At 35.8% G+C, this 25,371-nt stretch overlaps 2 protein-coding genes across 8 annotated transcripts in view; one reads left to right on the forward strand and one right to left on the reverse strand.

Annotated features, from left to right (window-relative positions):
• Window positions 1-1,498: 1,498 nt before the first annotated feature.
• mpc2b (mitochondrial pyruvate carrier 2b) lies at window positions 1,499-6,388 on the reverse strand. The gene is made up of 5 exons (XM_051906308.1): window positions 6,044-6,388; window positions 3,147-3,187; window positions 2,974-3,058; window positions 2,792-2,903; window positions 1,499-2,127 (listed from the first exon to the last, which is right to left on the reverse strand). Exons 1-5 carry the CDS (start codon window positions 6,141-6,143, stop codon window positions 2,082-2,084), a joined length of 384 nt encoding a protein of 127 aa, XP_051762268.1. The 5' UTR covers window positions 6,144-6,388; the 3' UTR covers window positions 1,499-2,081.
• A 931-nt stretch (window positions 6,389-7,319) lies between these two features.
• Window positions 7,320-25,371, forward strand: part of dcaf6 (ddb1 and cul4 associated factor 6) — a 30,846-nt gene continuing 12,794 nt past the window's right edge. For 3 of the 7 annotated variants that reach the window (XM_051906295.1, XM_051906298.1, XM_051906299.1), the window contains exons 1-10: window positions 7,323-7,710; window positions 12,121-12,182; window positions 14,764-14,856; window positions 15,897-16,082; window positions 16,241-16,354; window positions 17,618-17,753; window positions 18,087-18,298; window positions 22,671-22,764; window positions 24,075-24,191; window positions 24,393-24,770. In XM_051906295.1, coding sequence (XP_051762255.1) covers window positions 7,623-7,710; window positions 12,121-12,182; window positions 14,764-14,856; window positions 15,897-16,082; window positions 16,241-16,354; window positions 17,618-17,753; window positions 18,087-18,298; window positions 22,671-22,764; window positions 24,075-24,191; window positions 24,393-24,770 — 1,480 coding nt within the window. In that variant the 5' untranslated portion in view covers window positions 7,323-7,622. Of the gene's footprint in view, window positions 7,711-12,120; window positions 12,183-14,763; window positions 14,857-15,896; window positions 16,083-16,240; window positions 16,355-17,617; window positions 17,754-18,086; window positions 18,299-22,670; window positions 22,765-24,074; window positions 24,192-24,392; window positions 24,771-25,371 lie in introns of all 7 variants that reach the window. The other 4 variants (XM_051906293.1, XM_051906296.1, XM_051906292.1 and 1 more) reach the window with 3 other exon arrangements.

Genomic DNA, 25,371 nt, shown 5'->3' on the forward strand with positions numbered 1-25,371 from the left:
GCATGTATAAATACATATATATATTTATATAATTTTTTATTATATATAAATATAAATATTTATATATAAATATAACATTTTTCTTAAATATATACATGTGTGTGTATTTATATATACATAATTATTATACACAGAACACACACATATATTACGTAAACACAGACTTTTATTTTGCAAACGATTAGTCGCCCTATTTTTGGCAAATGTTAAGACCCTTTCACACCAAAAGTGAAATGAATAAGCCTCAGGCTGAAGGAAATGCATATTAACATCTGTACAGTAGAGGGCGCAGCTCAAACAAACCTCTCAGCTGTGCTGCCATTCTGGAATAAAGAAGAATAGGATACAGGAGAAGGAAGTTCAACACTCTTATTTCTAAATCTAATATAAAGTAATTTTTGCTTATTAGTATTGTTGAATTAGATCATTGAAGGTCACCAGCAAAGAAATTGGCTAATAAAGTGAGAATAAATACATAAAGTATATTTGTGTAATTTAATATATTTAATCATTACAGGTTTGCATAAAATTCTGAGATTGAATTTCACTGTTTTATTCATTTTGAGGAACACTGAATGTTTTCGTGCAAGTGAGATGAGTAAAATGCATGTTCACATTTAGTCTAGAACTACAATAACTATCATGTTTTACAGCGCACACAAGACCTCTGCACTTTATTCCTCTCAACGTGAGGACAGGAGAGCTGTCAGTCAATAAATGTGAAAAAGTAACTCAGATATTTTGTTGTAAATTGAAAAAGTAATGCGTTTACTAGTTACTTGAAAGAGTAATCTGATTACGTAACTCAAGTTACTTGTAATGCATTACCCCCAACACGGTTATATGTGCAAATTAAATGTAAGCGAGGCATTGTGGACGTAGATCTCATTCTCATTCTACTGAACACAATGCAGTTTATTGTAGTACCACACGGGGTCAGCAGTGTACGGTCACGAAAAGATATACTTCTTGCTATTTTAGTTTTGACATATGTGAAACAGCAAGCATTTCAAATAGCAGTATGCAAGATTGTTATCAAATGTGACCTTACCACATTTTTAATTCAGGAAGTGGTGTTTAAATATCATCTGGGAAATGGTTTATTAAAATAAATTTGGCTTCTAAAGAGTCAGAAATCATGTGTGAAAAATCACAGTTGATAACACCTCCAGTTCATATGCGTCACTGAAAATGAAATGGTAAAGTTACATGCTTTTTATTGTGGGATTTATGTGCTCTGGTTGTATGCTGCTTATTCTGGCAAAATGTAGTAGCATCTTGCATTGCAAGCATACACAAAATTTGCATAACATGAGCAGAATTAACATAGCAGAAAATGTATGAGTAGTACTATATTCTGATACTCATTTCTTGCCAATAACGAGTAAAAGGTTATACTTTATTTATAATGCAAGACAGGTGAATAACTAGAGAGATTAATGCATGTGAACATCTAACAGCACACTAGATTGTAAGAGCAAGGCGCTTTTAGTAAATCTGACTTTAATGTTACTTTATTTTTAAGTTAATTAAAAAATTCCAATATTACAATGCAGTTCAGGTTATTTTTCATAATGTATGAGTTTCAACTAAAACAATTTCATGTTATGGATATGACTGTGGAATCAAAATAAAATAATAAAAAAGTATTACAGCTGTTTAATAAATATTTCCTAAGAAATACAAATAATGAAAGACTTTTCTAAAATTTATTTGGAGACATTCCGTTAATAGCATGACAGAGGCTGAGTGAAGAAATTCACTCGATAGTAAGAATTATGATGGTAACTCATGTTGGATGGAAAGCACCTTTATCAAGATGCATTTCAAACAAGAATGCACAATCATACTAATATGAATATGTAACATTTTGTGCGTTTTTAACAACCGTAATAATTGTTGCTATAGGTACTAGTGGCACTGGACAATGACCTGAACTCAAACAATCTGATGATCTCTATTCAAGAAGAAAGTGTCTGGAGGCTCTACTGGATGACTGGTGATTGGAGGGGAAGTTTCTGGGGTACCAGTTGAGGACAGTCCCTTTCGGTCCTCTGGATGCACTTTACACAGCACTGGTATCAAGCCTGTGCTTCTTTTTCCTTTGCCTTCTGTTCCCTGTTATACCTGTGGGGAATAAAAAGAGCTCATATACTGAAAATCTCCCACCTTAATCACACACCTAAATTGCACAATATGCTGGAAGACCCTGTCTGCTTTATTGCTACTATTGAAAATCTTGTTAAAGTGTAGATAACCAAAAAACAAGCTTTGAGTTTACAGCAGATAAAATGAGGGAAGAGTTTTAGACCAGAATGTTTGTTTTTTAAAGACACAACAGCAACAATGCATCTCATTTAATTTAGAGAGGTGGAAAATTGCCTAACAAATTAAATTCCGAGTGTTTGGGTGCAAAAAACTTGATTAATAAAAAATAAGAATACACCAAGGGAGGAAAAATATTATATAACCCCTTTAAATTACCATTTTAGCCCATTTTAGGTATTGTCATACATTTAATTAGACAATACAATTGATTCCTTTTATAAGCTCTTTTATTACATCTACATAGATACATCTACATAACTGATGTCTCTGTGTCCTACTTAAGTTTCCCTGTGTTGATCTATCACAGCCATCGACTGATCCAGAACTGGATCACATGTAGCTGTTGTGAAAGACATGACAGCAGATGGCTACTACGCAAGACAGTCTAAAATTCCGCTTTTGCCGAATTGATTTGACATTGCACAATCCTGAATGTATTCTATGAGTGAATGAGTGTACTCACTTCCATATTCTGTAGAGCTGTGATCCTCCTGCACCTCCTACAAAGAAGTTTACAGCAAATAGATTCCAGTTCTTTGGGATAATAACCAGGGAATATCTGGACCAAATAAGACCTGAAAAACAGAGTGACAGAGATTTGGATCTTCAAAATGTTCAGATTTTAAAAAGAGTTGTGATGTATACCTGTGGCTGTCAGCACAAAAGATTGGGAGGTACTGAGTTTCTCTGCTGGACGTGCCATGTCTGCTAAGCCAGCCATGACCAGGCCCTGTGTGAAATTACAGGTGAATAATAAGTGAAACTATAAGTATACATATACAAAAGAACATCCAGATGCTGTATGTTATTAATCTTACCCATTTAAACATTGGAGCCCAGAAAAACACAGTCTTTGGACCTAAACAAAGAGCAAATCAATAGAGTTAAACTCATGGTTCACAGGTCAAATGTTCACAGAGAATGTGTGTAATTGTAACACAAAACAAAAGGTACTAATACTTGATCTTTCCATACAGGCACTTTGTGGCTGTGTTTTGGTACGCAATTTCCTTCCAAAACATAAAGGTAAATGTAAATAGATTTTTTTCTTTATTTACAGTATAGGAAATTGGAGGAAGGGGCAGGGGGACTGGGATCGGGACAGACTCGAACCTGCATCCCTGTGGCTCTGTGTTGTGAGCACGTGTACCACAAATCTCAGACTTAAATTGATTTTCAATAAGAAATACAATGTACAATGGCTGATAATACAAATGTTTCACCGATTATGGACTATTATCTGTAAACACTGAATATCTGAACATTCAGTAAGACTAAAATACACTCATCAGCTTACACTGGAGTTTGTGCCATGCCATCAGTGATCTACTTAACAAAACAGATCTGTTTTAGAACATGGACCTCTGTGGCCTGTTGCATGAAGCTAGATGAACAAACTCTGAGTTTCAGAGTAGGTTTGCAGTTGACAAATCCAGATAAATCCAACCTGGTTTAGATCAGGTTCATCTGTTGCACAACGCTCGGTATAAACTTTCTCTGTCAACTCAGGTTTAATCCAGAGTTTGCAAAGCGCGTGCACCTGAAAGTCTGACACGTGCGGCAAACAGCCAATCACACGGAACAAGGAGAACGTCAGTTTGATTCACTTCTCGCGAGAGAGCCGCGCAATTCATGTCACTTCCGAAGATTAAGAGATCGTTATGAAAAATATGAAATAAAACGCATTTACAAAGCAGGAATAAACACTGCCGCTGCAGTGAAAGTTTGAGAAGGCAGCTGAAAGAAAATATCTGACTATATCAATGCATGTGAATCAAACAAACAGACCAAATAATTAATATAGTTTCACAAAGAGCTCAAAAGAACACATGTAAGCTTAATCTGTTTAAAAGCTTTAGGCCTATATATTATGCATGTATTATATTTATTTTAATTTAAAAGCAAAGTTTAATATTGTCAATTAATATAATTGGCCTAATTATATGAATATGTCATGAATTATTCATAATTTTAATTTATTTAATATAAATATAATGAATAATTAACAGCAAATGTTGAGAAATTTTGTCTCTAAAATGTTTTCACTATAAACTGATTTAATTTGGAGCGAGAGATACAGGAGGAGTATTGCATCAGATACATGTCACTTTACTCACAGCTGATTGGTCGGGTTTCGGTTTGCGATCTCTACCCCAGAATAAAACCTGCTCCGGAGCAGGTTAGCCGTATAGTGTCAGGTTACCATAGCAACAAACCCCGCTAAAAACCAATCCACCTTCATAAACCTGAAAAACCAGAGTTTGCTCAAACTAATCTTGAACTTACCTGGGTAGAAACTGAAACCGGCTTTGTGCAACAGGCCACTGGATTCACAGACGAGGCTTAAGCCTAGTCCCAGACTAAAATGCATGTTTGAGCTGTTGTTGACATATCTTAACATATGTCAGTGCATTGTTTTGTCTCAAAATGTTTTTTCTAAGGGACATTTATAAAAGCTACTTGAATGTCCTAATTTAACTAAGGCCTAATCCTGGCTTAATCTAAGCCCTGTCTGTGAAACTGGGCCTGAGAAAACAACCTGCATTAAAAAAAAAATAATATCATCTAATAAAAGATCAGTCATCTCTAGCCCTTAATATGACTTCCTCCCTCTAGCAAAGGGAGGGAGTCAAAGGTCAAAATTTGCTGTGCTATAAGCCAACACAGTTCTTTTGTTTATTTATTTATTTTTTTAGTTTCTTTCTTATCAGTCAACCTATGTTTATCCCAATGCATGTAATTTGATATCTATTTATTCTATAAACACATTGACTCTCTTAAGAGAAATCATGTGAGGTTATTATAACAGAAAATATATTTAGTTATTCAATAACAGAATATATTACTGAGAATGATTTCTGTTTGTAAAGGGCACCTTCCACAAAGCACTTCACATTTTGGTGACCCATGACGTTAAAAAACAACAACTCCTTTTTCATTACACCTACAATTAAAATCATATGTGCACAATTCATGTCATAATACTAATACTTAATAATAATAGCTGGAAAATTACAATCACACAAGAATTTTAAACTATATTTAGACATGTCTTAAAATTTGAAAACACATCAAATGAATTAAAACATGAAAAGTGAAATGTTTATAAATACTTATAAAAAGTAATAATAATTGCATTAATATTAAATATTAATAGTATTAAATAAATTTTAGTCCCCATTTTGTACCCATATCATTGAAAGTGCCATATCATAAAAAAATAAAAATGTGATAACAAGTATACCAAGACAAAAACTGCAGACATAACAAAAATAATGTTTCATCTGAAGCTTTACTTGTAAAAATCTTATCCTGAAAAGTGTCAACAATACACCATGGTTTCCATGCAAGAATCCAAAAAATTAACATTTCTACATATTATACAGCAGCTATAATTCAACACCTTTTAAATATAATCAACATTTTCTATATATAAAAAATCAGTTCTATACTTGGCAACATCTACATCAAAGGAGACTAATTATATACGTTCTAATTCTGTTCTATTCGTTTACCAAGCTCATTATTACGTTTATTTTAAATATTGGGGTGACTGTTTTTTGACCAATAAGACAAAAACACCTGCTCAGGTAGCAGTCTCTATGGCTGCACCGTCCGTCATATGACACACTTCAGTGTATGCCGCCACTGCAAGAGGTTAGCAGGATCAGTATCAGTGACAAATAAGCTGCCACACTAACAGCATTTGTGTTACCTGCAGGGTGGTTATAAACAGGTCTCAGTTTAGCCGGCAGCATATGCTCGATCCTGTCGAGGATTCTGTGGTAAGAAGCTCTCAGCCCCACCATAGCCATGATGACTTCCAAACAAGCTAAATGCTACCACTGCACGCACGAAAATGCCGCTTAGGACGTGCAAAGCACCCTACTGCTTTTGACCCGTGGTGTTTCCAAAAGGCAAGAGCCCGTAGTTAAGAAAACAAGACCTTTGGACAAGCATAAAGTACAAAGTCTACGTTATTGTCCTACTCTCGACCTTGCTAATGCAGTTTTCTGGTATGTTGTCCTGTAAAGTGTCAGTGGGGACGCGTCGCAAAGCTAATTGCGTCATGACGTGGCCGAGCCTCTGAGGTATAGGATTGGTTGATATGGTCACGCCTCTTTGTGTGATTGGCTGGAAGGCGTTCGCACGCTCCTAGAAGGCGGGACTTTTAAGAAGTCAAAGCTCTTTGAGAAAGGCAGCTGTTTTCGCGGTTATGTGTAGAATATAAATATTCCACGAATTTGATTGTGGAATACTGGGCGTGGAAGTTAAAAATGCAATTCATTAAAAAATTGCCCTTCACAATATCCTTTGAAGTGAAGAGAGTAGCACAAAGAAGCGTGTTTGGAAATTAATTTAACAAATATTTATTGATTAATTGGTTGGGTTGGGTTGATTTGTTTTGTTTAATATAATACAGTGTGTTAAAATATATTGCATTACATTTGTATTTGCATGAATAGATTTGTCTGTTTTGCATCGAAATTAGTTTAGTCTAAATGGTTCTCCTATTTTACCTTCACTATATATTTCGAATTCAATGGCAATTAAACATTTTAATGAGTGTCATTATTTTTGTTTAGACTATTATAGCGTTTATAAATCCCTCTTAATTTTTTAATCGTTGTGTATGTGTGTCTTGTTTTGTTTTTCAAGAAAAAAAAGAAAGAAAATGATACATGTTACTTTTCTCAACGCTTTTAAGTATGAACCAATCACTGGTTACCTTAAAAAACAGTACTATGTCGAGTTTTCATTTGCATGCCAGTTAAAAAATCTTCGGACCTAATAGATTTAAGCTATTTGATTTTAATATTATAGTGTACAAATACCTCAGGCGAGACAAAAATATTCTTGAGATTTGAACGCAGTCCGCTAATCGGCGTAACTTCTGCGCACACTTGACGTTCTCGAGAGCGAGCTGCTCATTACAGTCAACATACTGCGCGTCTCTCACTTCATTGGCTTTGGGCTCGAGATGGATTTGACGTACCAGAGCAGCAGAGGCTAAAGCGGATAGCCAAACAAGAAGCACAATATTTTTACTACACCTCAAAGCAATCATGCACATAGTGTCGGAAACGGATCGCCGAGGGGGTGTCGATATCAAGGAGTAATATTCTCTCATTCATCCAGTATCAGTTGTCGATGAACTTATATGACCGACTATTAGGCTCTGAGCAGGGAAACAATAATAATCAAACGACACGGAAGGAAGACAAACACACAAGAAAAGCGTCTGCTCTCCCTTTTTCATCAATGCATGTCTCAACATTAGAGGTTTAAACACCATGTCCTGCTCTGGCAACCTCATTTGGGATGTAAGAAAACGCTCCATTGGATGCACAGATCCATATGCGGTCAGGACAAATTATTTAGGTAAGAAACTACGACCACACACTTAAAAATCAGGCTTGTTTACGAAGAAGACCTTTTAGGTGACAGCTGTCATTTGAGCTTGCACACAGGACAGGGACACTGGTTAAAGATCATCTGACCTGTTACTCTGATGCTGATCTGTTTTCAGAACGACATAGTGGAATCGTACCAGCATTACTGGTAACATTTTGGTTTAGAAACAAAACAAAAACAAACAAACAAACAAAAAAAAAACCCTGAATTGTTAAACTGATTGGTCTGGAAGGAGCTCTGGCTTAGATATTCAAATTTAAGAGGAAGTACTACAATTGTCTTATTTATTTTTGATTAATTGCATATTATATCAAAAATTAAATAGACCCCACAGAAAATGTTACAAATGTTTTTATTAAAGTTTATGTAAAGTGTGTGTGTATATGTATATATATGTATATATATATATATATATATATATATATATATATATATATATACCATCCTTTAAATAACGATTAAAAATGATTTTTCAAAAAACGCTCTAACAATTAAGAACAATATAATTTATGAAGCATAAGTAGCCTGTCATGAGAGATGAGATATTCGTAAGGTTGTATTTTTACATTTTATGGATGCAAATTAGTGTCATTGACTGTCAGCACAAGTCTTTATGGTATTGAAGGGAATCACAGTGTGAAGAGGTTATAATAATCTATCAAAACATGCCAAACACAATACTGCCACTGACTTGTTTTATTTGTTGATTATGGTTTTAATAATTTTGGACAGAAGGTTTGTTCTTTTTTTCATTAGCAACCTTGTTGTTCCACTAAATTTTAAGGTTCTTGTATTGACTAACAGTAGTGGCTTTTGATTTATGACACAAAACATGTATTGTTGTGTCTAGGATGATTTTCAGTTTTAGGTACAGATTGATATGACTTGCAGATATCTTTAATTTATTGCCATAAATAGTTTAGCTCTTATTTATTTTTAGACAGAGAACCTCAGTGTTACCATATCAGGACTGTAAAATGTAATGTTTCCAAAAAAAATTCATAGTTCACATAAAAATTGAAATTATGTCATTTACTCAGCCTTTCATCATTCAAAACCTGTATGGTTTTTTTCTTTTGTAAAACACAAAATCATGGAATGTCCATGCTGTACTTTTCCATACAATGAAAGCGAACAGCTCCTAAGCTCCAAAATGACAAAAAACAACATAAAAAGTACCATAAACCTAGTCCATATGATGTTTTCACTATATTACAAGTCTTCTAAAGCCATATTGTCACCTTGTGTAAGGGTAAGGGTTTGAAATGAAATAGTAGTGATGACAGAATTTTCATTTTTGGGTGAACTTTCACTTTAGCTAGCAGAGAGACACTGTGACTCCATAAACTGAATATTTTGCATTTTAGGAATAAATAGGAATTGTGCTCATGGCTTGACAGTGAAGTGAATCTACATTATCTGACCTCACTCAAATCTGGCAAGAAAATATTTTACTTCACTGGTGAATTTAGCTCTAGTCAGACAGGCCCCTCTGCAATATACACTTGAGCTGAGAGACCTGAGAGAAGTGTCAGCCAGTCTTGGCAGACTTCAAAGCACGCTTACGTAATAGAATCCACCTAGTCTGACCCAAATATGTTTTTTAGACAAAACCAGTTCAGCTCATTTCTTCTCTATACCTTAAAAATTGGATGCTGAATTCTGTTTGGTTAATGAATTGTGCCAATATGTTCAGTGTTTTGTGTCTGTTAGCTGTTTTACTCTGGATCTCACATTCAGATAGTGATGATAGCATATCGTTCAAAGTGTGCCAAATTTAGCTCGGCTCTTGTTCTTGTTATAAAACCTGTCAGCGCTAACGGTTAGAAACAGATCAGCCAAAAATACAACAGAGTATCTCCATTTTATGCATTTGTGAATGAACCGAGAGTGGATTTAACCTACATCCCTACAAATGTTCACAAATTCTAGTTTACAAATTCTAACCCGGTCGAAAATGCTGAGATTTTGCGTTCTATAAGTAAATGTCAGCTTTTGCTTTATTTTGGCATATGTGATCTGCCAGTATCTGCCAAGTTGTGCCATCAATGCATAGAGCAATGTCATCTCAGGCTGCTGCTCTTCTCCGGGCTTGCACCATTGAAAATGGTTGGCCTAAGTTTGGCACTTGCTATTTGTAGATCCTTATTACACAGGCTGAAAATACTGCCATGGAAAGATCTGTCATTTACCAATCACACGCAGATATCTGCTTGTCAGGAATAATGTTGTAAATGTCGCAAGGTGTTTTAATGCAAGAAGTGTCGAGTGTGACTTGTTATTGTAGGTTTAGTGCACCAGCATTGTTGGGTTTAAACTACTGTATTTGCATGTTAAATAAATCTGAGGTATTTTATAAGAGATAAGATAAACAAAAACAAAACATCAACAAACCAAATCAGGGTGGCTGATATTACCACATCGGTGTTTGACAGGATGTTTTCCATCTTTGGACAGCGACTCAGCAAATACAGGAGGTAACGTAATAGCGTTGTGGCATTTCTCCAAAGCAGTGAAGTTATCAGCAGCCATTAACAATCATTCCAGCCTCCTCACATGCATAATATAGTTTTATACACACTCCAGCTTAGATTTGCAACACAAATGAGCTTTCAACCTTAGATTAGTGTGCATGTTATTCTTAAAGTAAAGTGCCTCTGATTGTCTATAGCTAAGCTCAGCTTAAGAGTAAATGGGACATATGCTGATCTTAATTGAACTGAAAGGTGTCATTTTGGCAATAGTGGTTGACTTTCAGCTTCCAACCAAAAGTGCTATAAACACATTGCTGTTGTTTGTTTGAGCGGCCTGATGTTTCAGCATTGGATCAACTTAGCATTTCTTAGGCTGCATTTATTTGATCAGTAAAAACAGAAATATTTTGACATAATATTATAATTTTTAAAATAGAATTAAAATATCATTTAAAATTTACATTTTAAAATGTAATTTAGCCTAATCTTGTGATTGCAAAGATGAAACAGCCATTATTCCAGTCTTTAGTGTCACATGATCCTTCAGAAATCATTTTAATATGCTGAATTGCTGCTCAAGAAACATTTCTATTTATTATCAATGTTGAAAACAGTTGTGCTGCTTAGTATTTTTGTGGAAACTGTGATGCATACTTTTTTTTTCAGGATTCATTGATGAATAGAAAATTCAAAAGAAAAGCATTTAATTTTTTTTTTAACAATATAAAAGTCTTTAATGTCTCTTAAAACATTCTTACTAATTAAATTTCTTTAAAAGAAAATCTGATTATGGGGAGAAACCTGTTAGGAAACAGTCATTTGTGCAATTACATTTGGTGCTGCTAGTGCATAGAAATTACAGCTTTAAAGGGTTAGTTCACCCAAAAATCTAAATTCTGTCATTTATTACTCACCCTCATGTCGTTCTACACCCATAAGACCTTCATTCTTCTTCAGAACACAAATTAAAATATTTTTGATAAAATCCGATGGCTCAGTGAGGCCTCCATTGTCAGCAAGATAATTAACACTTCCAGATACCCAGAAAGCTACTAGACGTATTTAAAACAGTTCATGTGACTAGAGTGGTTCAACCTTAATGTTATGAAGCGATGAGAATACTTTTTGTGAGCCAAAAAACCCCAAAATAACCACATTATTCAACAATATGTAGTGATGGGCGATTTCAAAACACTGCTTCATGAAGCTTTAAAGCTTTACGAATCTTTTGTTTCGAATTAGTGGTTCGGAGCATGAATGTCATGTGATTTCAGTAAACAAGGCTTTGTTACGTCATAAGTGTTTTGAAATTTCAATGGTTCACCACTGGGAGGCGTGCCTTTGGCAGTTTGATACACGCTCCAAACCACTGATTCGAAACAAAAGATTCGTAAAGCTTCGAAGCTTCATAAAGCAGTGTTTTGAAATCGTTCATCACAAGATATTGTTACATAAATTCGTTTTTTTTTTTTTTTTTTTGGCGCACAAAAAGTACTCTCAACGCTTCATAACATTAAGGTTGAACCACTGTAGTCACATTAACTGTTTTAAATGTCTTTAGTAGCTTTCTGGGCATCTGAAAGTGTTAATTATCTTGCTGGCAATGGAGGCCTCACTGAGCCATCGGATTTTATCAAAAATATCTTAATTTGTGTTCCGAAGATGAATGATGAACGGGTCTTACGGGTGTGGAACGACATGAGGGAGAGTAATTAATGACATAATTTTCATTTTTGGGTGAACTAACCCTTTAAAGGGCTGAACTAAATGTGTATTGAATGTGGGACAGGTCAGTTGTATGTCCTTGTGAATACTCTCTTGTGTGGTTTAACAGACAATGCAAATGAGTTTGTAACTGAAAAGAGATGCCACAATAAAATGTGTTATTTTTTTTTCTCTGTAGGGAGAAGAGAGTTTGTGCAGCGACTGAAGCTTGAAGCCGTTCTCAATGTGCACGATGGATGTGTAAGTCACTAAAGCCTTTGTTTCACCTGTACTCAAGTCTCCAGTTGCGTCTGATGCTCTTGCCCCCAAGCAGTCTTATTTTTTTTTCTTCTCTTGATAAATTTGCCTGTAGGAGAACGTGTCTGTCTGGGTTATTTTGTCTCAGGGGAATCGCTGTGCTTATATTGTGTGAGTGTTGTGTGTGCGTCTCTTTCTACCCACTTATCAGTGGCTCCTGTTCTTTATCTGTCAGTGATTTAAACTCGAAGGCTGATAGGTGCCAGACAGCCACTGGAGACGTTATTTTGTCAATGCTCCTTTACTGCTGGGACATGTACTCTATTTTAATTGCAAGCCTTGCAAATGACAAACACTCCAATATAATCGTTAACGAGGTTTAAAAAAGACTTGCATAACCGTAGCTGGTGCATGGTTTCAATTTGTTTGTATTAGTGAAAAGGATTCTGTATTTTATCTGTAAACATAGTTTATACTGAGTGTAATAGTAATAGTGAGATGACCACTGAGCATCTGAGGCCTAAACATGGGCAGAAATACAGCAGGAACAGAATGCAGCACTTTAATATAGTCTACCAAGGATTGTTCACAATAAGCAGATACAACACATCACGTTTGTAAAAACCCTGCTGGTAGATGCCATAATTAAACCATCTGGCTGCATGGGAGCATTTTTCTCAATTGACGGCCATTCAAAAAATGGCATCTTTGAATATATTATGCATTCTGACAAAATATGCTACCATTCAAAAGTTTGGGTGCAGTAAGATTTTTTTTTAAAAGAAATTGATACTGTTATTAAACAAAGATGCTCTAAATTGATCAAAAGTGACAGTAAAAACATTTATAATGTTATAAAAGATTTCTCTTTCAAATAAATGCTGTCCTTTTCCATTCGTCTAAGAATCCTAAAATAATGTATCACAATTTCCACAAAAACATTAACCAGCACAGCTTTTTTTTATCATTGATAATAATAAGATATGTTTTTTGAGCCCCAAATCAGCATATTAGAATGATTTCTGAAGGATCATGTGACACTGAAGACTGGAGTAATGTCTACTCCAGCACAGGAATAAATTACTTTTTAAAATATATTAAAATTAAAAACTGTTATTTTAAATTGTAATAATATTTTACCATTTTTTTCAAAAACATTTTTAAAATCTTTGAACGGTAGTTTTTTGCAAGCAACATTTAAATCATAAATATTTCATTATATTATAGTAGACAGTAGTAAGTGCCAGATCTGTTCTGGAGGGCTCTAAAAATTGTGAAATTGACTTTTTTATTGTCTGCTTCCTTTCACATGATAGCTCTGAATAAATCCACTGAGACAAATGGAATACTAGCAGATTATCCAGGTTTTATATAGACCTAAATTACTGTTCTGTTTTTTAATTGATCCAATTTAATTTGTTACTTAATTGCTATAAACATTAAATAAACATACAATTTTATATGAGCATAATTCATTGAATGAATGAATGAATGAATGTGTAATAGGGTTGCAAGTAACAATAGATGATGATAACTAGTGATCTAAGTCTAGCTCTTTCTTTGTTGGGGCTAAATATTTCTCATAAAAATATGTGTTTGACCATAAACTACCCTAACCCATACATATCTAGTTCTCTCCGTAAAAAAGAACATAGAATTTGTGTCTTTTTTTGCTTTATAAAAGCTATCCCTACTTGTGAAAATTGCTAACAGATGCAGTTTACATTTGATCAGATGGCCTTTCTCTATGGCCTTCCTCGTTCACTCTTTTTAAACTGTGTCAGCTGATGTATAAAACCAGGACAAATGCACACTGTGCATTTTTAACTTCAAGAAGAGATAGATGTCTTTTATTACCTGGCTTTGGGCTAACGTTTCAGGTTCTGTTCCAGTGTTGCCTCATTTAAAGCAGACTCCCCACGTTCACTAATGACACAGTTCAGGCTGCTTTCAACACTTGTTATTTTAACATGCAATGCATCTTACTACATCTAACACAATCTAATTCCATCTCCCCACTACACAAAGCAGAGCTGTAGAGTGAAAAGCGGAAGAGCAGAATGAGGGATAAATGCTTAATCCCTCCCAATGATGTTATTTTCGAAAGGCAGCGGTCAAAGAAAATGGACCCTGTGTGATGAGGTTTGAGCTGCTCTAGAAAGGGGAGGAAAAGAGCGTATCAACCTTGAGTTAATGAAATATTGATCGCTTTCTCTTAAAGGCACAGTCAGGCAGCACGCACTACCTCAGTCCATTTCAGCACTAAAATGTTAAAGCAGGAATTTATGTGATGGCTAAAATATTGGTGTTATCAGTGGAGCTCAGGTAATGATGTAATCAAATTGAAATCTAGTGGAACACAAAAGAATAATTCTTCAAAATTGTGTTCCAAAGAAGAAATGATATGGGGGTTTTGTGTCAGTAATGACAGAGTGTTCATTCCTAGTGAACTATTTCTTTAAAGAAAATCATGGAGACTATGCTAAATAATGGCACAGTTTATGGAACAGAAGAAATAAGCTTTTCTTTTTTAGAGAAAGCAATGTTGGTGTTCATATCAGCTGGTTTTCGTGTTTCTTCAAAGGTAAACACCATATCCTGGAATGAAACAGGCGAATACATCTTATCAGGTTCCGATGACACTAACTTGGTTATCACAAACCCTTACAACAGAAAGGTAAGTTAAAGACAAAACCGCTACAGATAAAACTGCATTTCACTTTTGTACTGCATGCTACTGTAGGCATTGTATTAAAATATTGGATTATTTTGAATCACTGGTGTATAATCTGTAACATATTGGTTATATTAACTATATTAAAGTTTTTTTTATTTTTTTTTTATCGGTATCAGTTGATATTGGATATCTATTTTAGAGGAAATTTAGGTTACCTTTGCCATCATCTAACGCTCACTTAAATTTAGTCTTTAAATCAAAGTAATAATTTAATAACACTGTGAAATGTATTTTTTTATATTAGAGATGCATGATATATCGATAACCATATTGGTATTGGCCGATATATGTACATGTTATCGTCATCGGCCCGATAAAAAAATTTGGCCAATATATTAAAGCCGATAAATAATGGATTATTTCCTTCAGCTGAGACACTTCAGATGTGCACTGTCTGCCATTATGGTTTTGAATTGCTTGAAATATGATTGAAAATCCCTTCAAAAAGGAAAAAACAGTTAAGTGCAACATGTGCAGCGCAAATCTGTCATATAGGCTACATACGTTTCTAATGAGAACATTATAATTGTGTGCTTGTGACATGGATTTTAATTGTGAGATTTTTGTTTTTATAATCAGGCTCTCAAAAATTATATAAACATTTGGATTTAGATTTATCGGACAATATATCGGTTATCGGCGTTTAAATATAAAGAACAAAATTTTTATATCGGTGCATCCATATTTTAAATGTAATCTATCCATTTTAATGATTTTAGTTTTGTATTTATTTACATACAATTTTATACAACACAGGATATAGAATTTTTAATATCAGCCATTTATTAGTTATTGGCCATAACATGAAAATTATTATTATCTGTATTGGTATCAGCCAGAATTTCAGTCTAGAAAAGTTGATGCGTTGAATGTTGATCATTTTAAAATGTCAAAGCTTTATTAAACCAAACTTGTGCTAAACAGTGGCATATTTTTGTTGACGTTTTGTTCATTTAAAATGGTCATACTTTTGCCTTTAGGTCAAGACGACTATTCGTTCAGGACATCGGGCGAACATCTTCAGCGCAAAGTTCATGCCCCACACTAACGATCAACAGATTGTGTCCTGCTCAGGAGATGGCATCATTTTCTACACACACACAGAGAAGAGCCAAGAAATCAACAGACAGTGCCAGTTCACATGCCACTATGGCACTGCTTATGAGGTAAAGGTGTTATTTAAAGAGGGCAGAGAGATAGAAATAAAATCCACAAAGTGTGCTTTTGAACGTTTCTCTGTGTCAGCAGTGTCTTTGTTTGTAGTCGATGTGTGGTGAGGTGGAGGTTGACGTCTCACGTTTTTTCTTTCTGTTTCTGTCTACAGATAATGACAGTGCCAAATGACCCCTACACCTTCTTGTCCTGTGGAGAAGACGGTACAGTGAGGTGGTTTGACTTGCGGATGAAGACGAGCTGCACAAAGGAGGACTGTAAAGATGTAAGAAGGCTTTGAATATGTTATACACATACCCAAAGGCTTAGCACGTTTCTTCCCGGTAGTGGTCGGGGGCAGAGGCTGCTGTACTGATCTGAGATCAGGCTCCCCTCCCACATCCCTTAATGTCACCATTCCAGCTGGTGAATAACACTGATGCAGTGCTGCACATCAGTTATATTTTTGAGGAAGCAGCCTCCACCCTCAATTTCTCAACCCACAGAGTGTGTGCTGTGAGTACGGAATTGGCCTGAGGACATGATTGCTTTTTGTTGCTATCAGAAAGCATTGGTTTGTGAGGCAGAGACAACACACTGCTTGTTGTTTAGATCTCTGCTTGTGTTCTGCCAGTGGTAGGGCTTTAGTTCTCAAATAGATTTAATTTACAGTACATGTGAAGTGGGATTTTGAACCAATGAGGTTTTTTTGTGGATGGGACTATATTATTTATAATATATTTTACTTAAAAGGTGTGCTTGTGCTATAATAATAAAATAGCTTGTGCTATTATTAATTACAAAATAATAAAAAATAATAAAATATTTGCCATTTGGTTCGATATTTTGTTATCTAATGCCATCATATGTGAAGATACTGCAAGGTGTCTTAGAGAAACTATTTTTCTATTTTCCAATATTGGGCATTCAGATCCCCCCCTGATCTGATGCAATAGCATTTATACATTTTTACATTTCTATTTTATTATTTTTTTATTTATATAAAAATGCATCACAAATTCAACCATTTTCAACATTGATAATAATAAGAAATGTTTCTTGAGCACCAAATCAGCATATTAGAATAATTTCTGAAGGATCATGTGACACAGAAGACTGGAGGAATGATGCTGAAAATTCAGTTTTGCCATCACAAGAATAGATTACATTTTAAAATATATTATTTAAAATAAAAAAAATGGGTATTATAAATTGTAATAATATTTCACATTATTACTGTTTTTACTGTATTTTTGATCAAATAAGTGCAGCCTTGGTGTTCACTCATTTCAAAATCATTTTAAAAAAATCATGCCCTTTTGAATGTTAACAAACATTATTGATTATATTCCAAGTGATACTCCGTCAATCCAAAAAAACACACTCTTCTTTCTATTTTCCCTCTGTGTTTGATTCACTAATGTTTATTTAAAGATTTCCTGATAACCTGTGCTGCAGGTTTCAAATGTTACATCCCACATACTTATTTTCTGTTTGTCTATTTTACGTCATTCCCCACTTTCTCTCTCTCTCTGCTATCCCTTATCAGGACATTTTGATTAATTGCCGGAGAGCCGCTACCTCAATATCCATTTGCCCCCTGGTCCCCTACTATCTTGCTGTGGGCTGTTCAGATAGCTCCGTGAGGATCTACGACAGAAGAATGCTGGGAACAAGAGCTACGGGTGAGAAATGATTCATGTTCAACATTTCAGCTTTTTGTTCTTCTTTAAATCATATTTATAGAGGATCAAATACATGCCACATGATTTCGTGATCTTTCATATTTAGCATTCGGAGCCAAATATGGATCTGTGACTTTTGTATACCGCAACGAGAGGTCTTGAACCCTCAGATCTCATTTGAGAAAGATAGCTTATATATTTAAGTTCTCCTAAAGATGATTTCACATCCTCTGACTCACCAAAAAATTCAGTTCCTCTTTTAAGCTAGAAACAAGCCCAGAGTTTTAAATGTTTCATCATGTTGTCCTATAAATGTTTTTTCTGTTTTGCTAGGTAACTACATGGGCAGAGGGACGACCGGCATGTGTGTGCGTTTTGTCCCAGCCCACCTGTCCACCAAATCCTGCCGCGTCACCTCTCTGTGTTACAGTGAAGATGGACAAGAAGTGCTGGTCAGTTACTCCTCTGACTACATCTACCTGTTTGACCCCAAAGATGACCAGGCCAGGGAGCTCAAGGGCCCTTCTGAAGAGCGGCGAGAGGAGGTAAGCTGATATCAGCAGGATGTTCTTTGGCCATTTTCACACTAGAGCTTATGGTGTGCACCTGAGGTCATTTGTTTCAGAGAAGAGGTCATTTACTAAATTTTAAAAATGTTTACAGATATTTCACAATCCTTTTACATCATTTTGAATGATACAAAATTTTGTATTTTGTCTGTTGTGTTTCCCCACTTCAGAAACACTCCCTCAGAATGGGACGCTAACAGGGATTAGAAGTAAAGACAAGTAGAGAACATTAAGATTTAAAGCACCCTGTGAAAATAGTCAGAGAGAAAGATGTGAGTGAGAATTTGTGGAGAGAAACGATAGATTCCAAGTGCAGACTAGTGGAATAATTCATGGAAAATAATTAAATCGGATAAGCAGATCGTAAGAACACAGTGTCTCTTGTCTTTTTCACATTGTGAGAGCAGAACAGAAAAGGAAATACTCAGGAACCCGCAACACAGAACTTGATAAGACTGAAACATATCTCTTGCCACAGAAGTTCTTGTGATATCAGTGTTACATTACAAATACTAACATTTCAGTATTTAACTGTGACATGGTTAACTTGAGATCTGTTATAGATGCAATGATTTAAAGTCGCCTTTAAATCAAAATTGACATTATTTATATTTTTTATGAAATATTGCAGTATGCAATAGCACACCACAATGATCCAACAATCTAATCAATTCCTAATGGACAAAATCAAGTCCCGTCGTCTTACATATTTTCTTGTTCGAGAAGCTGTTTAATTTGGATATCCATCACAATAGGGAAGAAAAGACTATCGCAACTTACAGTTCATGCCAATTTTAAACTAAACTTTTCAAATAAAATGTTTTCAAATTAATAAATCAAATTTCACCAGAATATTTGTTCTTAAAGTCCCCCTGTAGTCAATAATTTTATCTCTTAAAACTCATTTTTGATAACCAAAATTACATATTTAAATTTTTTTTTTTTTCTGTGAAAAAAAATTCTTCATGCCTCTTCTTGAATGTAACTCTACACCCTTGCCTCATTTAATATATGCGGATCAATGAATATGCAAATTAGTCCTACCTCCACTCACTCACACCAGCTCAGGGATCCATTCGGTCAACTTACTGAGGTAATTGCTGCACAATGGTAACGCTCTTTATAACATCGGACACATAACGGTAATTAATAAGATTAACCTTTTGCTTGACTATGTTATCAAACAGCTAATAATGTGTTGCTAATGTTACACAAACCATGTTCTCATTCGCCATGTCAGAGTCAGAGCCTTCTAACAATCAGTATCTTTAAAAACATTTTAACAACTCAGAACGTCAGTGGAGGAAGGCATATAGTTCATCATAACATCGTAACATACATCATACACCCGCCATATTGCTAAATCTACATGATTTTTCATATCAACAGAAAAAATATACCAGAATAACCTGGTTTCTCTTGAGACTCCCCTGCTAGTTCGCTATTAATGATATGCTAAAGCCCACCGGCACGTTGATGTGATTGGTTACAAGGTAGTTTGTGACGTCACAGACACCAGCTATTTCAAACTGCATGTTTGAGTGTTTTTTTTCACTGCAGTTTTAAGGAGAAAATACTCAGCAATGGTGTTGACATATGAATTTGCACATGATTTGTCAATATGGATTTAAATTGAACTGTATTAGTATGTGAAAGTATGTGACCCCTGCACCCTCTCAGTTTGTATACTTGACTACAGACACCAAAGTGCAGCTTCTTAACTCTGAAGCATTCAGACTGTATATTATGTAATCAAATCGCAACCTTTTGTGGTTTATTAATCGCACACGACCAAATCGCACTTTCGTTTTTAATTCCATGAGATGTGCGGCCCTAATGGAGCCAGACATCTGAAAGTCAAGAGCGACTGAACTGGGGGGCAAGTGTGTGCAGTTAGTCTGTTCTTGCCCAAGGCAAAAACTAAATAAAGGACTTTTGAAGTTCTCTGCACTCTTGTCTCATGCACTCTGTGTAATCCTCAGCAGTATTGTGCTTCAGCGATGCAGTTTGAAATTAGTTTTGAAGAGAAGTGTCAGAGAGGATGGATCAAAAGACGTTTCTGCTTTGGTTTAGGACGTGGATCACTGCTTGCTGCACTGCTGAGTGACATTCCCCTGTTAAGACCAGGGAATGAAAAAATGCAACAGGGATCTTTATATCTTAAAAAACATATTAATTTATTCTGTGAGCAAAATTGTAGAGTTTTTAAAGTACTATTCCTTTATTTTAAGTGTAAAAATGCTTAATGAGGAAATAAATGACTGAGTGCACCTTTAAGGGAATGAAATAGCAAAGGAAGTAAGACAGGCTTTGTGATTGTTGTACTATGTACTAACCAGGCTTGATGCAACACGTTTCCAGCAACGCGTAATGTCTCTGTCACAATATGTACAATTTTTGCAACCAGAAAATACAATCACAGCCAATCAGCCAGAAGCATAATGACGTGCCCGTGGATTTTTCTTTTTTTTTTAAACAAGTCTCTTTCTCTTATGCTCACCAAGGCTACATTTATTTGATCAATAGTAAAATCAAAACAGTAATACTGTGAAATATTATTACAAATTTAAATAACTGTTTTCTATTTTAATATATTTTAAGATGTAATTTATTCCTGTGATGGCAAAGCTGAATTTTCAGCCGCCATTACTCCAGTCTTCAGTGTCACGTGATCCTTCAGAAATCAGTCTAATATGCTGATTTGGTAAAATAGAATAGAACATTATGAATTGCTTTGCTATTACTTAATCAAGTCTCCTTGATCTAAACTGCCAGTCTACAGACTTGTGTTGTGTTGGGATTGTAGTGGTGAAATGTGCTGGGTCACCCTTCAGCTGTTGTACGGTGTGATCAGCTGTGTCCGGATCCCCCGCGATCACATTCCTTTCCAAATAGAGGTGCAGACACACGCAGAGCTTCACTGCCGAGACAGAAATAGGCACCCAGTGCACAATGGCTGCCAGCGAGAGTGAAGGAGCTCCTGTTGACTTCAATAAATCTTTGCTACACCAAGATTTTACTCAGTTGTTTTGCAATCAGTGAATGTGGAGTGTCAAATTGTTGAGGGCTTAGTATGATTTACTTATGTATGGTGTCCAAATGAAACTGAGGTTAGCTGCTGGTTAACTAGGTTAAATCAATCAACCAAGAATTCAAATTTACATTTTAAATACAATGTGTATTTATAAATGGTCTTGTAACAGAGCCATTCTGCAAGTTTTACTTAAAATAAACAGCACTTTGCATTAAACCACAAGCACCCTGACAGTCTGCATGTGTCCTCTTCCTGCCTCTTAACTAAGTAAAAAAAGAATAGCTCTTTTCATCCCTTCATGTGAAGTGGTGAGAAGCTGCAGTGCTCATTATTAGATTATTTTTAGAATGAACACATTGGTCTCTGATGTGTTCTGTTTGGTCTGATGTGGCTATGTTAGAGCTGGTGCTTGTCTTGTTAATGCACCCGGACACCCAAAATAGAGTGTCCTGACTGACTGAGATGGTGGAAGTGTGAGAGTGAGGCACGTGGCAAGGTGGCCTCGATAGTTTATCCTATCAACATGTCAAGGTCTTTAACGTTTTCAGACCACGGACCCCTTGTTGGATACAGAGACCCCCTGTTACATATTGTATCAAATTTAGTGTTGAATTTTAATGGGATAGTTCATCCCAAAATAAAAATTGTGTCATCTTTTACTTACTTACTTCTGTGGAACACAAAAAAGGATGAAAAAAAGTCTGTTTTTTTCCAAATGAGATCCAGTGTTGTTTGGACCCCAGCCCATTGACTTGGAATAAGTCAATTATGAGAGAATTTTATTATTATTTTTTTTTTGTGTACTATCCCTTTAAGGCTGTTCAGGGTTCACCTTTACGCAAATTAAGGCCTTAAAAATGTCTAAAATTAGTGCAGAAAGTCTTAAATGCATAAAGTCTTGGCATTAAATGTTGCATACGTTGCAAAAAATGAATATCTTCCTCAGTATTTTTGTCCCGTTTCCCAAAACAATTATCTAAACGTCTTTAAAACAAGAAATACTTGAGATGCTGTAAAATGAAGTGTTCTACATGTGGGTGGCACAAAGAAATATTTAGTTAAACTGTAATTGAAAACCTCAGCTTTTAATCCATGATAATGTTCTGTTTCACTTTGTAGGGTAGGGCAGCCAAACCCTCCTTTACTATTATTAGATCTCCCCTCATGTAAATGTTTGTTGGTCAAAATTCCTGCAAACGTGCCAGTCTAGATGATTCTAAAGTGAAGTCAAGGCTCGAGGTAGAGAGTGTTATTTTTATGGCGTCTGAGAAGTTTTGACTGTGATTGACAGCTCGTTGATGTGTGTCTCCACAGCTGAGGCAGCCGCCGGTAAAGCGCTTGCGTCTGAGAGGGGACTGGTCGGACACGGGACCGCGCGCTCGGCCTGAGAGCGAGAGGGAGCGTGATGGTAAGATGAGAACATGCAGGCATGCCCTATCGGTGTCACAAATACTTAAGACACAGCAGCACGGATGGTACATATACTCGGGTGAATAAACACAGAGGGCTCTGTTTACAAACACACTTATTGGATGACTTCAGTTTAATGCACCAGGAATGGATCCACAAATATATGTGTTCTTATGTCAGAAATCACAAATCGTTGATTGATTTTAATAGATTTTCCAGCTGTTGAGGCGTCTAAGGGTTGGGAATTTGAGCTAGCAAGGGATTTAGCAAGGGTTGAAGTATTACCTTTCTTCATGAAAGTCGTCCCTCACCATGTTTAATACCTATAAGCCCCTTGCTCATAGCTTTTTTTGGTGCTGTCCATGGAGTTAAGCGTTGTAAATTACACCACTGTAATTACCAAAAACTGTTATAATAGTTAATTTAAAAATTCTGTTTTTAATATTAGTATTTTTATTTCAGAACCCCTTTTTTAATGTATTTATTTATTATTTATGGTATTTTGGAATGACAGACATTGTATAAAGCAGCATATTTTATATGAGAATCAGCACTTCCTAGTCACAGCCGCACCACATCAATAATGAAGTTTATAAAACCTGAAAAGTGTAACCAGCCCTCCTTCGTGTTTAATACCTGTAAGCTCCATGCTCATTGCTTTTTTGTAGCGCTTTGTTGTAAAAACGCTTTAAATTACACCTCTGTAATCAACAAAAACAGAGTTTTTTCAAAATATCATTATAATAACTTATTTCAAAATATCATAGTTATTATTTTTTTATATTATTATTATTATTTTATTTTTATATTGTATCATTTTTTTAATTTAATTTAATTTTAAGTTAAAACATTACAGCCTTGAAGCCTCAAGACCATCTTTCATTGCTGACTGAAGAATGTCTCAGAGCAGAAACTATTCCTGATTTACCACAACTCATTTGCACATCCACTTCATCTCCAGCTGTCTCCTCTATGAACAGAACTGTTATCCGCACTGGCATTCTCCTCCATTTTTTTTTTTTAATGATCTGAAGCCCTCAGTCTTCACTGTCTCTCAATACGTCTTTAATCTCTCTCAGTACCTCCGACTATGAATATCAACAACACTCAGTCCGTCTAAGGGGAGCTTGTTAGCTTTTCACAGGGATTTAGTCCAAAGACTGCTTCACTTCACTACTTCCCGGTGTATTGCAGCGAGCTCTTGAAGCAAACATCAGGCTTCCAGTGCTTCTTCTTTCTGTGAGTGAAAAGATTTGAGGTTCTGATCTGATTTGATATTGATTATGAAGAGATATGTTGTCTTTGCAGGAGAGCAGAGTCCAAATGTATCACTCATGCAGAGGATGTCGGACATGTTGTCACGCTGGTTCGAAGAGGCCAGCGAGGCCCAGAGCAGCAGAGCACGTCCACAAACTCGACCCAGAGGTATAGCAGCTCAGGTCCACAATGCATTGATTTCAGCTTTGATCCTATTTGGCAATTAATATAAACCATTTAATGGTGCATTGAATCATGTGTCAAATGAAAGGGTGTAAAGTCTGTAATTACTGTAAATGTCCATTACTTAACAAAAAATCTAAATATACTCTTAAAAGCTAACCTAGAGGTTTGATAATTTGGCTCCAGGTACAGCGGCTCGACCAGAAGGGACATTTGCGACCTCAGAGGCACAGACTCAGGCACAGGCGTCTGCTGAGGTGTCAGCTGAAGGAGCGATGGAGGTGGAGCCACCTGCCCCTGGTGCTGTACTTACACCTGCTGCTCCTACTGCACCTGCAGAGCCTCTCCCAAAGTCTGTCTCCTCCTCTTCCTCCTCAGGCTCCTCCTCCACTGTGACAGTTCCTCCCCCAACTAGCTCATCCTCCATGGAGAGCGCTGCCTCCTCCTCTCTCCTCTCCTCCCCAGACACAGAGCAGAAGAGCCAGGATGAGGTTACGCCCACTCCCTCGGCCACACCCACTCCTTCAGCCACACCCACCCCATCTAGAGAGGCAGCTTTATCTGGTAAGATGATGCAATTGACTAAACAGTTACTTTTTTAGATTGCATTTATCATTTATATATTATGAGACAATGAGCATGTTTACATGCACATAATTTGCCATTTAAAGTCTGTATTTTGGTTTTATGTAGCTTTTATTCTGAAAAATAAATTTAGGTTCTCTTCAGCTATTAAAATATTTCTTTATATTTATCATCAAGCATACACTACTATACCATTCAAAAGTTTGGTGTCAGTAAGATTTTTTTATTGAAAAGTGACATTAAAGTATTAGTTCACTTTCAAATGAAAATTAGCCCAAGGTTTACTCACCCTCAAGCCAGACTAGGTGTATATGACTTTCTTCTTTCAGATGAACACAATCGGAGAAATATTAATAAATATCATGACGCATCCGAGCTTTATAATTGCAGTGAACAGGGTTCACGAGTATGAGCTGAAGAAAGTGCTTCCATCCACATCCATCCATCATAAACGTACTCCACATGGCTCCACGGGGTTAATAAAGGCCTTCTGAAGCGAAGCGATGTGTTTGTGTAAAAAAAATATCCATATTTAACAAGTTATGAAGTAAAATATCTAGCTTCCACCAGACCGCCTTCC

Source organism: Ctenopharyngodon idella, chromosome 9 (genome assembly GCF_019924925.1).
Source record: "Ctenopharyngodon idella isolate HZGC_01 chromosome 9, HZGC01, whole genome shotgun sequence".
NCBI lineage: Eukaryota > Metazoa > Chordata > Actinopteri > Cypriniformes > Xenocyprididae > Ctenopharyngodon > Ctenopharyngodon idella.

Coding starts and splice junctions, on each gene's coding strand:
- mpc2b (XM_051906308.1), bottom strand. CDS start 6,143: ATGGCTATGGTGGGGCTGAGAGCTTCTTACCACAGAATCCTCGACAGG. Junction 3,188..6,043: donor TGTTTATAACCACCCTGCAG/GTAACACAAATG, acceptor CTCTTTGTTTAG/GTCCAAAGACTGTGTTTTTC. Junction 3,059..3,146: donor GGGCTCCAATGTTTAAATGG/GTAAGATTAATA, acceptor AATTTCACACAG/GGCCTGGTCATGGCTGGCTT.